Below are 13,827 nucleotides of genomic sequence, written 5' to 3'. Positions count from 1 at the left end.
TGCAGAACTAAAGAAATCACAGCATATCTACGAAGTGAATGATGATGTGTGGGGCAAAGATTTAGAGGGTTTTATTGGTAACCGTGAATCTGTCTGTCCGTCTGTCTGTCTGTCACTCGCACTAGCGCCTTCTGCTGATTCATCAATAAACTAGGCAGTCATGAACTAGTCACAGTAAATGGACAATCCACGGCTTTAGGATAAAAAATACCTGGACTGTGCTGGGGGGGGGGGGGGGGTTAAGCAGCTCCTCTTGCCTTCCTGGCTATGCCACTGGTGATGACTCCCAGATGAGCCATCAAGCCGTTAAAAAGTACAGTACACAATTATCCGTTACGCACAACATAAATGAGACTATCGCCTTGGCTGCCAGTTGTTAACTTAAAGTTTTTTTTTTTCGATTCTGTATTCATATAATAGGCTTTGGGTGTCAGGGAGCAGGGTGCTCTCCAGAAAGCCGGAAAAATAAGAAGCGGTTGTTTTACGATAGCATTTATCAGTGTACTGCATCAATGCTACTAGCATGCTATAAGACATATGTACTGAGTATGAGCAAATATTTTTATTAAGTGTATAAAACACACCTACTGCATTTGAAGAACTCCCCAGAAAAGCAGGATGTCTGACTTTATATCTATAAACCTGCATGGCTCAGCTGGAACTCATCACACTGAACCCAGTCCTTGTAGCACCCCTCCGTTGGCAATGGAATGCAGATGATAACCCTATTCCTACTTCAATTACTCTGTAGAAAGCACCAAATTCGCTCTCTGTATTCCAGGTCAATAGGAATTTTCAGAAGATTGCCCTTGCGAGTGCGTCATGTCGTTTCAGTTACGCAGGCGAAAAGCTGCTGCAGATACATATTTCAAGAAAATTATTTTTCAAGTTTAAAAATACTACTCTCTAGTAATTCCACCTTTAATTAGCTTGTCCATAGAGCTTCAAAATGAAATTTTGTGCATATTTGTAGTCCGACCACCACGGCAAGTTTTTGATGCTGAATACAGAGGTTTTTCAAACAAAGTGACACTCACAATTTTTACAGAGTATCGCTATAACATTAGTGCCTAATTTATTTTTAATTTGTAGCATGTTGACAGGCCACCAGCACATATTTTATTTGTGTCCTTGGAACTTATGATGTTCTCGAAAAAAATCCCAAATGTGGCTACTTTATTCAATATTGCTCATGTGAAAAGCCCTCAAAGAATCGATGTACATAATTAAGTCATTATTTTAAAGTTAATTAACTTTATTACCTTGCCAGAAATGTCTTTTATCGAGTGCATTCCAAAAACTTCCTTTGAAAAAAATTGTTTGACACCTCTTACCTTACTTGGCACCAAACAATAGGCTCTCATAAATAGGGCGGGAAAATTTCTGGCAACAAAAATAAATGACCAGGACGAGTTTCGCACTTCAAGAAATATGTGGAAGTTTTATCAGCCACATTCATGATGGTCGAAAAAACGTTGGATGATTTGGCATTGAATGACTCATTAGAGATAACATCAACAGATCACTCAAGAAATGTGTCAAATGTTTTTAAAAATTAGAGAAAAGAGGCATTTGCATGCTACATGCGGCCTTGCCTTCCTATGGCAGAAGGCATCTTCAGATAGGTACAAACATTAATTACGGCAGTAAGTCTATAAAGTAACACAATTATCTATTTAACCAGTGCTAATAGCCAGTCGGGTGGAATGGGCGAATATAACCACTTCCTACAAATAATCCATAGCCAGTCTAAAATTTAGGAAAAGTGGCCACAGGTAATCACCGCAGAACAATACATTCTGCTCAATCAGCTGGCGAAACCGAAAGCAACGCACCTAACAGTGCATCTACCATTCACTTCGACAATGCCCTCCATGGCGACACTGTTTATCTTGCATTGGGGGAGAAGACTAAGTGAGCGTCGATAAGCAGACATAAAGCAAAATGTCTAAATTGACGGTTGATAACGGCTAGAGAAACACTGAGGGTGCTGTCGAAATGAATGGTAGATGTGCTGTCTGGTGCATTGGTTTTCATTTCGTCACAGCTAAATTAGGCAGATTGCAACACTCCATGGTGATTATCAGTGGCTGCTTTTTCTAAATTTCGAAGTGGCTATAGACTTTTTGTAGAAAGGACTTGAATTTGCCCATCCGATTTGACCAGCTACTATCACAGGTAAAAAGGTAATTGTCTTAATTACCATAATTACTACCGCAATTAATGTTTGTGCCTATCTGAAGATTCCTTTTTTCACAGGAAGGGCAATGCCATAACTAGCACTCAAGTACCTCATTTCTCTAATTTTAAAGAATATTGGACACATTTTTTGAAACACTGTATTTCATACACATGTAGACAATGCGAGGTAAAAACAAACAAATAATGAACAAGAAGAAATAACGAGCTCATAAAGAGACAGCCCCGTAGCCAGGAATGTTTTTAGGTGGGGGGCACATGTTGATGGCCATGGAAAATGACTTTCTTCATTGCTTATGCTCAGTAGGACAACCCACAACATGCGAATTCGGGGGGAGGGAGGACAAACTCCTTGGGCACCCTTCTGGCTACAGGCCTCCGCTGAGTACACTTCCTTGGGATACAGCAGATGTCCCATAAGCAGAAGAAAAGTCATTATTAACAGATCTAAACAGAGGTCTGCACAAAAGAGAGTCTTTAACCCAAGTGAGCACATTCGGAGGAATGTTTTGCTGTGTTAATAAAATATGTAGTGAGAAGCCCTATCAAGAGCTGTAGAAAAATATGGAAACAATGTCTCAACCTGAAAGCATATGTCAAGTAACAAAAGTATACAGTCAAAAAGGCCACCAAGTCTAGGGTCACATGAAAAGACTTACGAAAGCCACAATCATATTTGAAAATGATGTTACGAAATTTCAGCTAGAGGCTTTGCTTTGCAACAGGAAAGCTGCTACTCGTCACAGATTAAACTTCTTAATTGTTATACAAGTTGGGAATGATGGGTCTGATCTTACTAGTTGAAAAGTGGCCTAAGCATGTGCTCTCAAAATCAAGGTATAGTCGCTGACTTTTTATCCAAACTCCTTCATGGCACTGCCGCTCAACCCACTGAAGTAATGTAAAATTTCGAACGAAAATTTGGATGCCTTAATGGGTGGTGTTATGACTTTTTGTGCTCTAGCTGACTAATTTGGTATGCTGTCGAACACAGTAAAAATGTGCAGCGATGTTTACAATACTCTTACTAGGTTGCCAGCACTGAATGTAAGCACTCACTACGGCTCGAGGTTGCTAGTGTAAAATTCAATGCAAAAATGCGGGTCTTTAAGGTCAGCTTTTGAAGGTTATGCTTTAAATGTGCGATGTCTAAAGAAAATTTTAAACTCAATAATGACAACAAAGTAAACATCACGTACATGGTACAGGTTTGTTTCACATTCACTAACGTGAAAGAACATTAAAGATGAGTATAAAATCTTGACTGTAGTGCTATAGCCTCATGCAACAAAAATATGGGTGTGCTTATGAGCTGCTTTATCACCTGTCACTGTTCCATGCTGCGGGACTGAACACTGAACCGTCCAGAATTGGCAGTGGAGGATGCAGCAAAAATGATGGCGCTCGATAATTTGCTGGTGATATGGTGACACAAATTCATGCAACATCAGGTCACCAAGGTGCTTGTGGCATGAACAATCATAGTGGTGCTAGCATGAGAGGTGACAGCTGGCCGAAGAACAATAGAAGCAGCGCCTATAAGAGAATAAATAGTGCGACATTGTAACTGCTGTGTCATGACCTCGTGACATAAATAACATGACATGCTTGTCTAACACGATGTCAAACCTTTTTCATCCGTGACATGTGTGCATACCTGCACACTACTGTCTGTGGGATGTGGGTATGAGCCACATGTGATTCCCTGCCTATGGTAACTCAGCAACAGCAAGAATGCACTTTGGAAATCTCTGAGTAAGCATTAAGGAGACAGTACAACAGTACATCTGTTGCCAATAATGGCAGCTTCACAACAAGTGAAAAATTTCAATGAAAAGATGCAGTAAATATCAGTTGCGGCTGCATTTGAACCTTGGAATTTCAGGTGGTGTACATAACCACACTAGTGGTTGTAAATGCTCCAGAAAAGATTCATCAGGCATCCTATTGAAGCAATGACGAGTGTGTTTGCAATGTTGGCTATCCTTGTTTAAAACAATGTAATAAACAATATATATGTGCTCATATATGACTCAACAAGCTACAATGAAGCGCTGTTTTACCTGGCATAAATTATGATATGCACATCATGGCACCGTGGCATGCACCTGATTTTGATAAACCGGAAGTCTGTGCTCTTAAAAGCCCAGATGTGAGTGCAGGCATAATATTGTACCATCAGCTACTCCTTAGGCATCGGTCCGATTGACATATCTCGTAAGCCCTTGATATGCTGACAGCTCACAAATTTACATATTAATATATATCAACTTAGTAACAATTGACTCAAGGAGTAAAAAAAATGCAGCCAAGACAGCTTGCCATTGGATCTGTCACATGAAATCGATCTTCACAAATTATCAGATTCACTGTATTGTATTTGAATTTAGTCCATGAGCATGTTTAAAAAACACAATTTTTATTTATTTCTGTGCCCTCTGCTGCACTGTGAATAATAATTATATCCCAGGTATAACACTAACAGAACTTGAAAAACAGTATATTTATAACAAGAGTGTCTAATCAAATATATGCAACAAAATATAAAAGTAAGTGTATATGGGCTTCAAAAACATCTTGACACTAATCACCTGAAGCAATTACTTGCCCTGTAATATTTCAGTTCTTTCTAAAAAGAATAAGAGGTTTCCGCTTTAGTATACAAAAGTTGGCACTATTGCAACCCATCATGTAAACCATTTTACTATTTATAAGCTAGTAATGACGAAAGTACATAGACTTGAGAGTGTGTAAAAAAGCAAAGCTTTTGTGAATCTAAAAGCTTCTGCTGAAATAAGTTGTATGATTTGTTTCCAATTGAAAAAAATAATTGATTCTATTTCAGTCATAATATTAAGGTATCAACTCTGTTTCCAAGTTAAAAATGAATTGATTCTATTTCATTAAGAACATTAAGGTAATAACTCCGTCCTCTCAAGGTGGAAGTGACATAAAAGATATTAAGTAGCGCCCACTCTGCAAACTTGGAACAGAACTGAAGAAAAAGAACACAACTTTTCAATGAAGCTTCACCTTGATAGAATCAACTACCTTCATGTAAGTGCCCCACTATGGTTTGAATGTTTTTTTTTCACTTTTCCAATCTTTGACCAGCAGTCTTTAACTGGAGATAACACCAGGCATATAATCTGCAAAGGCTTTAATAAACGCCAGTAGTTAGCAGTGTCTTCGTATTCCTTTTTTTTTCATCTGTGCATCTAAACATTGCTGCAAATACTCAATGGGAGGTAGCATCGCATTGTCACTTTAATAGCAGGAATTGTCACTTTGATACAGCTCTATTGGTTCATTACAAAAACATATCCTTTTTTGTTCTGATTTCAATATATTCAATATATCCTGTTCTTAATTGTGGTGTTCTTTCCCCTTCCAAACCTTATCGCACAGGTAATAAGTTCTTGCATGCATAGGTGTCACTTACCAGTGTTGCATAAGCACACTATTCGAACTGTCAGAAGATAGCTGCATGAGGTTAAATGCACCCTAGTAAGGTTTGGATGTCTCGTTTACTCATGTATTCTGTATGAAAAAAAAATTCATATGGATCATATTCTTCATTCACTACGATTCTACGATTGCTGTACACAGAAAATTTTGTATTAACCAAATTGGAGATTAGCATTTTTAAAAAATATTCCTGGGGTTTTACGTCCTAAAATGATATCGTCATTATGAAGGACGCCGTGCTAGAGGGGCCCGGAAATTTTTACCATGTGGTCATCTTTAAAGTGCACTGGCATTGCACAGTACACGGGCCTCTACCACTACCCGTCCATCACAACGCGACTACCACGGCCGGCATCGAACACGTGGCCTTCGGGTCAGCAGCCGACCACCGTAACCACTATACCACCGCGGCAGGCGAAGCGCAGATTCTTTTGTAGCGTTAGCCACACTGGCCTCGCTGAGCCAATTTCGCGTGGCAGTGGTCTGCGCATGCGCAATGATACACCGCCGCCGCCGGTGTGCGCGCAATTCGATGCGCTGCGCAGACGATCAGTGGTGTCACGCACCGGAGCCGGCAACTCCCTCGCACTCGGCCGCTGCCGGTGTGTGCTTTCCAGTGGAGGGCCGTCATAGCCTTGGTAGACATACGGACGCCGACGCGCGCGCCTTCCCTGTGCAGTTGCCATCTGACACTGCGCTGGAGCCGCTTGATAGCGCCTCTGACTGGTGTTTGCCACTGTGGTATAGCCATGGAGAAGGAGAGTGCAAATGCCGCTCAACGGTGCAGTAGAGCGAAGAAGCTTAACTCATCGGATCCCTAAGTAGTTGCCCGGCAAAATAAATATACATGTGCCACATAATGCGTTTACCGTGTGTGTGTCATAGGAACAGCTGTAAGCGTGATATCTGGAAAGCTAAGAATAATCAGCTGAACCTTTTCTAACACTACGTATATCCTGGCATAGCTGAGCCAAGCCACTGCCATTTTTTATTATTTTTTAGAACGCGTTTTATGAGTCGTGGTTTCTAGCTTTCGGGTCGAATTCGCATGCTGTTTTAGATTTCTTTAGATAAAAGTTCTCCGTGGCTGCTCGCACCTCGGTGCTACCTCCCTTCAGCCACCTTTTATTAGACGACTCAGAGGAGATGAACTTCGGCCCGACGGGGAGAACACGCCGGTAGGCTGCAGCGCGCCGAGATTTCACGGTAGATATCCTCTCGCCTTACTGCGCAGCGGCGTACTGGCACCGTAAACAGAGGCTCACCTAACGCCGCCAGCATAAAGGGAGGCGCACACATTACACGGCTGCACTACAGTCCTGACAAGCCCGACCACTGTCGGCATAGAGCATTGCAACTGCCGTGGAAAGTAATCAGAGCGCCATTAAAATGTCACGCTCGAAATGTAAACACGACCAACGCAATCAATCCGCGATTTCCGTAAATGCTGTATTTTCTGCTCTCAGTACGCACTCCATCTCAGAAAAAGCATGCATGATACAAGCCGCGCGAAAACGACATCGACAAAGGAGCGCTGCGTTTATGGCCTCGACTTTATTCGAAGCGGCCTAATCTGAGATATTGCGTAGGTACTACATGACACAGATCATTATTGGCACGAGCTGTGAGCATATTGGCGATGTGAGGATGCCAGGGGGCGCCACTCTGGCATCTAGGATTTCAAGGCGACTGTAAAATAAAGGCAGTGTGTGTTAGGTAACCGTGGAGTGCGGTTGTTGTGCTTTTGGCACGAGCTGTAACCCAAACGGTGAGTAAATGAGAAGTGAGGCACTCACCTCCAAGATGCAGAACAGATAAAAAAGCAACGCCAGCCGGGTCCCCTTCCGTGTGTACGTCCTGCCTTCGAGGAGGGTAGTCGAGATAGTGACTAGAGTAGTGACTACCGACAGATGAGTGACGATGGCGCCACGGTCGAATGGTTCCTCTTTCCGCGATGCCCGCCTAAACCACCGTTGGGGAGCAAATACAGTTTCGTAGAATGAAAGCGCTGCAGAACACGTCGCCGCGATGGATGCAATGATGGTATGCGACGGCCATATTAGTATAAACTTCTGGAGGTCATCCGTATTGCAAATGAATACTTTCGTCTAGTTTATTGTTGACGGAGGAGCCGCTTGTTTTTTGGACTATTCAGCGAAACATCACGTGCGCTGTATCCTTGATATTGGCGAAGGGCCGGAGTGTGTTTATTTCCTGGACACTATGTCCGCTTTTCTGTCCGTAAATACACGCAATTTTTGGCAGTGCATCTCTTGGTAAGGCAAAATATGAATAGCTCAGTCGTGGAGCAGTTCGAGGGTTCCAGCCTCGTCGTTTTACCACGTTGGCGTAATCGCGTTGGCGTAATAATGCTGGCGTAATCTCCCTTATCAGCGCGTTATCATCGAGCCGCAACCAATAAGTTGCCTCGATGAGGCCATTGATAGCGCGGTATTTCGGAGTCCTCAAATGCTTACGGCCTAGCGGATCTAAGATTAAGTGATCGTTTTACGGCCTCGTATTTGGATTTAGATTTTATAGTATTATCTATCTCAATAACGTATTGTTTCATAGCGTTATTGGTTATATACGGTAGAGTAATGACACCTAGTGTTATCTTAGATTGGGGATTATTGAGAAAGCATTTTTGAAGTTCGGGCTTGTTGGTACACACTGATGACGAGAAAAATAGCGATGAATGAACTCGCAAGAAGCGGACACGCAATACAGGCGCTTTGCTTAACACAGTAAAGCGTCAACATTTAACTCGAACGATTCAAGTAGCAAGCGTTTCTTTTGTAGTTCCTAAAGGCCGAACCAGGTAAAATGCTATTGTTCAACACATTTCAGCCGGTGTTCGACACCTGCTGAGTGCTCTACACTATAGTCACACATGAGGGTTCCGATCATATTACAATGTTGTGATCGTTGTTGCTCATATAATAAAAATTTTGGTTATGTTGTTTATAGTTTAACCTTTATTTAAAGTGCTTGTAGAGACTGCGTGAGTCAAATTTTTTGCTCACTTTTTCGGCATTCCACGCATAATTTGTAGGTAGAATAACTGGCTGTTACACAGAGGGGACAGGAAGGGGCGAGGTGTCTTTTCAATGCATTTCCGACACGTTTTCTTGAATAATATCGGCTTCCATTGCGCAGTACATGGCACGAGCTGGTTTCGTTCACACCAAATTTACATGGTTTCGTTCACACCAAATTTTGCAAAAATGGTATGGTATGACACCAGACCCTAACGTGAAAATCATGACATGCGTGTCTTGATTTTCAGGTTATGACTGGTCATGACTACACGCCACGCTCATGGTGCGCTCGCAGCCGTTTCGCTAGCTCCGCATATACTAAATTTGGTATTACGTGACGTGAACGAAGGTAAATGACACGTCCAAGTATGATAATCATGACATGCGTGTCATGTAAAACATCACATGCCACGCTCATAGCGCGCTCGCAGCCGTTTCGCTAGCTCCACATATACCAAATTTGGTGCCAGGTGTCGTGAATAGACGACGAAAGTAAATGACACGTCCAAACGTGTTAATCATGACATGCGTGTGATGTAAAACATGACTACATGCTGCGCTCATAGCGTGCTCGCGGCCGTTTAGCTAGCTCCACATATCATGTCACGTGCTACTAAATTTGGTATCACGTGACGTGGATAGACGACGAAAGCAAATGATACACCCAAACATAAATCATGACATGACCATGTAAGGCATACTTTACGTCCGCCTCGTAACGTTGTGCTCATTTTAGGTGACATGTGTGAGCCTTCCTCATTCGTGCTTCGCACATCATCGATTAACACAGTAGGTGGGATCTGCCAACTTTTCCAGCTGCACTGCAGTTGTGGCTACGATGAACGAGCTGCACTGAATAGACCGTACACGCCACGTCATCGCACGATACATGTGCCTCGTCGTGTGATCGGATGCCTGTGTAGTGATCTGGTTGGAAAGAAGTCTCACCTCTAGCGCGGCCCCTTCCACGTCTGGGACCTCCGCCTCGCCCGACGCCGCCGCCCCGACCGGGACCGCGCGCTGCCATGCTGCTCTAAGCGGCTGCTGATTGCAGCAGCTGTGCTTGTCTGCGGCCTCCTCTTACACTCGCCGCGACCGCCTGCGCCGTTGCTGACTCCGCCGATGACGACGGGTGGGGTTGTCGTACTCCGCGTGAGCTGTTGCTGCGCGAGATAGATGGCGCCACGTTTGCATTGCGCTCCCGGAGAAAACACTTCCGCTCTTGTTCGCCGTTTCCAAGCGGGACGAAAACTGAGCTCGTATTGAAGGGACACCAATGTGAAGAAACGAATTGCTTTAGATCGACAAATCTTACTCTGAGAACTCCAACGCCAATAATTTCACCACCATACATTTGATAGCAAAGGAAAAATCAAAGCCCGATTTTGATTTAGAAACTTCGTTACAAAATTGTCGAACGGAGTTCCACGAATTTGAGAGCGTACTTTTCATATATTGGAAACGTCGGTGCAACGAAATTTGCTGAAACTAGGTATGGTAAGTATATTGCCTTCTCAGAGGACAATGCATTGAACTTTTACTGCTTAGGTATTACGTGGTACCTAGTAGACACCGTCGAAACCTATTACGTCGTGACGTGTGGTGGGGGAATTTCAAGGTCATTACGCCACTGACATTTTAGTTTTGCCTGTTTTCTCGCTTAGCCATCGTCTTTTCACAGGAAGTGTGGTGATATTGTAATTGTGCGAGAGCGATTCACTTATATGATTGTTTTTTAACGTGACAGCGTGTAAGAGTTCGTTTCGCTGGATTTCCGGAGCCGGAGTTGGTGGTGAGCGAGAAGGCAGGATTTGGCCGTGAGCGAAAATTCGAGCTGATCCGATGAAGTTGTGTGCGAGTGAATTAGTGTGCGTGTTGCTATCTCTATCGCGTCAAACTCCTAAAGCCAAGCTATAAGGGTCCTCCATGTTTCCTCTTTAGTGCCTCTTTAAAGTCATGGTTCAGAAAGCAAATGCCACAATAACAACAGCAACAACAACAAAGGTTAGAAAATACTTGTTTTTCTTTCGTCCTTCTGTTGATTTCGGTTGACTATTCGCAGTAACGCAAGGTTCTTTTCTCGTCGCAATATCAATGTGTACGAAAACCTACACTTTACACGCCTGACTGCGTGAAGAAGAACACGTTACAACAAAATTATTTGATAATCTAGAGGGGACGTGATTATAATAGGTTTAATAATAGAAAACTTGAATACGAGTGGTGTGACGAGCATACGGCATGCGCAGAATGTAGTGAGCAGCACGCTGGGTGACCCAAATTTAGTTGCTTTGGCTTGCCGTGCGTGCTTTATTACATGTTTTGTTTTTGGGGCAATGCTCATTAGGATGTGGGTAATGTCCTTCGTAGTAGTATGTTGTTGTAATAGCCACTTCTAGTTATTTTCAATAATCGCTCACTAGATGGCGATGCGTGTATATGCCCATGGAAATATTATCTCTAAACGGCGTTAGTGGTTTTCGTATAGCTGACGATTTTGTATAACAGATGGAAGGACGGACGGACAGACGGACAGACAGACAGACAGACAGACAGACAGACAGACAGACAGACAGACAGACAGACAGACAGACAGACAGACAGACAGACAGACAGACAGACAGACAGACGGACAGACGGACGGACGGATGGACGTACGGACGGGCGGATGGATGGACGCTTCGCCCCACTCATCATCATTCACTCCGTGGATATGCAGTGATTTTTTTGTGCTTAGCAGGCTTTGTGAAATATCACCAGTGGCATTCAGTAGAATATTTCTTCTCTAGCAATCTATTTACTCGCAGAAGCGCACACCATTCACATGAAAAATTGGAATAAGCCCTTGCTGAGTGAGTGATATCTCAATAATTAAATCTTAACGGTATCTTCTGCAAGAGGAATCACGTCATTCAGTTACATCACGACACATATACGTTACAATTCATGCATTGCAGCCGGTAACGTCTGGATTCAAAATTTCGCAACCGTAAGAAAAAACAATAGCGAAAGAACAAATGTACCACACTTACCAATATTTCTTTTCGATCAGTTCGCACTCTTTTTTTTTTTTTCTGAATAATACGGTACCATTCTTTGAAAATTTTGAAGTTCCGTCGTTTCACTAATTGTGTAAAAAGAGATAACTGGAATATGACTCTACCGCGTGGCAGTACAATCAAAGATGGCTATAAAATGAAAATCTAAACACATGTGGCATAACGCCGACATGTATGGTATCAAGCTGTAAGGAAAGAACGGGCAGTCTGCAGTGGTGGGTTCGATTCTTGCCAGCGGCAACTTGTCTTTTCGTCCTTTTTGCATTTTTCACATCTATGTCCCAATTAGTACAACCATTGGTACAACACATTAGAAGTAGTAAATCAACGTTCTCTATAGAATCCTTGGTTTGATGAGGTGCTGGTTTTCGTTGATTTAACACGCGTACGTGTGTGGCACGAAACAGTGTTGCTATCCACCTCCTTGTGTATAGGGCCTCCGGCCCAAGGATATTTTAAGAGATACAAAGATGCAAATGGCATAGCAAATATATAAACTATGCCGAGCAACGTACTATGTCATTTTTGCAATTAAAAAATAAAACGAAATGGAATGAAAAACGTGTTCCTGTCTGTGGCGCCGCTTTCTCGAGCGATCCACAAAGTGCAAAGCAGCACAAATCAAAAGAGTGAGGTCACTACTATCGAATATTGTGAATGAAACGCAGAAAAAATACTAAAAGGGAACGTTAACATTCTTTGCGGTACGGTATTGCGTCTTGTAAAGATAATTTCAACTTCCATCCATACGTTTTTCCTTGTAATCTGAAGCGCTCCCTATTTGCCGCTTCTGCATGCTTCGAGTGCTCTCTTTCGATTCCGCCAAACAGATGGCGCAGGCTTTCCACAAACCAGGCACGTTCATATTATTTTGTGGAGTTGTGGAATTATGTTTTCCCGCACCTGGCGAGAAAACGACGCGCAAAGAGCTGACCTGTGGTTTAGCTGAAATGATTTTAAAGAACAGAAAGAAGCTCGAACGAAAAAAAAAATATAGAACGAGAAAAACTTAAGGCTGAAAGAAAATTCCAAGCCTGCGTGGCACTCACAGCAAAGCCAAAGCGAAAGCACGTTAATGAAACTTTTGAAAGCAGGATAATGAAAGCAGGATCATGAAACAAAACACGAAGGCACAAACGAAAGGTTCACAAGAACCAGCGCAGACTATCAACTGACCTTTATACAATAAGAAAACACAATATATGTATACTCGTTACAGCCCCTCATGATCACTGCGCACGAGCAGAACGGCATAGTATATTCATTTACATGAATATAAAACTTTCACCATTAGCGTTGCACTGTCGCATCTGGTTTAGCAGGTCGATTTCGTTATCATTCGGTGATACGAATGGGCGACTGACACACATGTATTGAAGTCTATAGATATGCCACGCTTCTACAACCTTTCTTGTTGTCTGACTAGGGTGATGATACAGAACTACAGTGTGATTGAACGAAGGACTGCACTAATTTGAAGAATAACGCACATAATGTATTACTACATGTGTTCCCGGCCTTACGTTCAAATTGGTCGAGTGTTTTTTTGACCTTATATTCAAGAATCAGCTAGTTCGATCGACATAGCAGTGGCCACATTTGAAAAACTTGTAGCAATACTATGTGCGCGTTGGTCTTCCAGTATTCCTTCATTCCAGTATTCCTTGATCAGTCCTTCATTCTATCAGACTGATGTTCTATACGTTCGCCCTGATCAGAAAACAAGAGAGATCGTGGAAGCATGGTATATGGCTAGTCTTCAAGGCATGTGTGCTAGTCACCGAACTGTGTCGCTGAATGACAACAAAATCTACTTGCTAAACAAGATGGGACAGTGCAGCGTTTCTGTTTACGGTTTTATCATTTTTGATGTAAATGAGTATGCTAAGCTGTTCCGCTAACCTGCAGTGATAATGAGGTGTTGTGACAAGTATATATTGTGTTTTCTTTTCTTATTGATTAAAAGTCCGTTAATAGCTAATAGGAGAGATTAAGCTCCAGGGTTACGAGAATTTCGAAGTTCTATAGAACAAACCTCGTCTCGAAGAAAGTGCGACGAG

The 13,827-nt window shown here is 42.6% G+C and overlaps 1 protein-coding gene across 4 annotated transcripts in view; it reads right to left on the bottom strand.

The window, feature by feature from the left end:
* The window catches only part of LOC119179149 (protein argonaute-2-like), a 35,063-nt gene extending 25,232 nt beyond the window's left edge, over positions 1-9,831 (bottom strand). Inside the window, exons 1-3 of one of the 4 annotated variants that reach the window (XM_075869426.1) lie at positions 9,657-9,788; positions 7,464-7,629; positions 3,524-3,735 (exon numbers count right to left, since the gene is read on the bottom strand). In XM_075869426.1, the coding sequence (XP_075725541.1) occupies positions 3,524-3,647 (124 nt within the window). In that variant the 5' untranslated portion in view covers positions 3,648-3,735; positions 7,464-7,629; positions 9,657-9,788. Of the gene's footprint in view, positions 1-3,523; positions 3,736-7,463; positions 7,630-9,656 lie in introns of all 4 variants that reach the window. The other 3 variants (XM_075869428.1, XM_075869427.1, XM_037431430.2) reach the window with 3 other exon arrangements.
* Between the last annotated feature and the right edge of the window lie 3,996 nt (positions 9,832-13,827).

The sequence above is a fragment of the Rhipicephalus microplus genome, chromosome 7, assembly GCF_043290135.1.
Source record: "Rhipicephalus microplus isolate Deutch F79 chromosome 7, USDA_Rmic, whole genome shotgun sequence".
In the NCBI taxonomy this organism is placed as follows: Eukaryota; Metazoa; Arthropoda; class Arachnida; order Ixodida; family Ixodidae; genus Rhipicephalus; species Rhipicephalus microplus.
This window is presented reverse-complemented; position numbering and strand designations above follow the sequence as displayed.